A 1321-nucleotide genomic window follows, 5' to 3' on the forward strand; every position below is an offset into this window, starting at 1 on the left:
ACAAGGTAGAGTAGGTCGGCGTGATCTGTGCGTACGGTGCAGTGATGGAGCGCTACGTAGTCGCACCACTTCTCTACAGCCCACTTGACGGCGAAGAGCTCTCTCTCTCTCGTATCCCACTTTCTCTCCGCGTCGGTGAACTTCTTAGACGCGAACTCTAACGGGACCTCTCTACCCTCTTGCATCTGCTTCAACACCGCGCCAATGCCAACCTCCGAGGCATCTGTTTCGATGATGAGCGGCGCTCCTGGAACTGTGCTTCAGCTTCACGAACGCCTCTCCTCGAGCATCCGCCAGACGAACAACCTGCCCTTCTTGAGCAACTCGAACAGTGGGGCAGAGTACTCGGCGAATCGCGCGATGAAGGGTCGTAGATACCCAACGGCTCCTAGGAAGCTCTGCAGTTCCTTCCTTGAGGCGGGGCGGGGGCATTGAGAACGTCGCCTATCTTCCTCTCCTGGCACGCTATCCCTTGCCGCCCAATCCCGTGACCGAGGTACTTTACTTCGGGCTTGAGCCACTCGCTTTTATCTAGCCTGAGGTAGAAGCCTCTCTCTCTGACAGTCGCAAGACGGCACCGTGTCCGTTGCGATGATGATATCATTAATGTAACACAGAGTGCGATCGTCCAACACCTCCTCGAACACCATGTCCATCGCGCGCTGGAATTCCGCCGGGTCCTTAATCCCGAAGGGTATGACATTGAACTCGAGCAGCCCAAACGGTGTGATGAACGCGGTGAGGTGCTTGCTCTCCTCCGCTATTGGCACGTTCCAGAATCCCGAGTTCATATCGAGAGTCGTGAAGTGCTGACGGCCTGCTGCTTCTCCACTTGCTTCTTCAACTCGGCCCGCAACTCAGGCTCGAGATGTCTCAACCCCGCTTTGTATGGCTTGCCGCTTGCCTCGAAACGCGCCTCGTACTTGACGCGCGCCACCTTTGGGTACTCCCATACGTCTCTGTATGCGACCAACAGAGTCCACAGCCCGTCCCTCAGGCTCTGGTCCAGGTGTCCCGTGCCCTCCACGAACACCTGCCGCTGCCTCTCGAAGGGGGCCTCCGACCGCTCCTCTACTACTGGTGGCTGCTCTTTGTACTTCTCCGCAAGCCGTATCTCATCAACCGCGCCTCTCTGCGCCGCCAGGACCAACGCCTTCCCGGACCTTCTCTCCACCAAACCAAACCGTTCCAACTCTACCCTCCCCAGGAGGTTCGGGACCGATAATTGGTCATGTACTGCAAATTCTACTTCGTCCGTCTCGCCGTGCACTGTTACCGGTACTGGCTCAGTCGCGGGTAGTGATCCTAAACCCAACACTGT

At 57.4% G+C, this 1321-nt stretch overlaps 1 protein-coding gene across 1 annotated transcript; it reads right to left on the minus strand.

Annotated features, from left to right (window-relative positions):
* Positions 1–527: 527 nt before the first annotated feature.
* GNI_234480 (putative KRAB-A domain protein) lies at positions 528–791 on the minus strand (the record flags this gene model as incomplete). Its single annotated transcript, XM_011136476.1, has 1 exon — positions 528–791. The coding sequence occupies one exon, from the start codon at positions 789–791 to the stop codon at positions 528–530; it is 264 nt and encodes an 87-aa protein (XP_011134778.1).
* Between the last annotated feature and the right edge of the window lie 530 nt (positions 792–1321).

Source organism: Gregarina niphandrodes (assembly GCF_000223845.1).
Source record: "Gregarina niphandrodes unplaced genomic scaffold scaffold00927, whole genome shotgun sequence".
Taxonomy (NCBI): Eukaryota; Apicomplexa; class Conoidasida; order Eugregarinorida; family Gregarinidae; genus Gregarina; species Gregarina niphandrodes.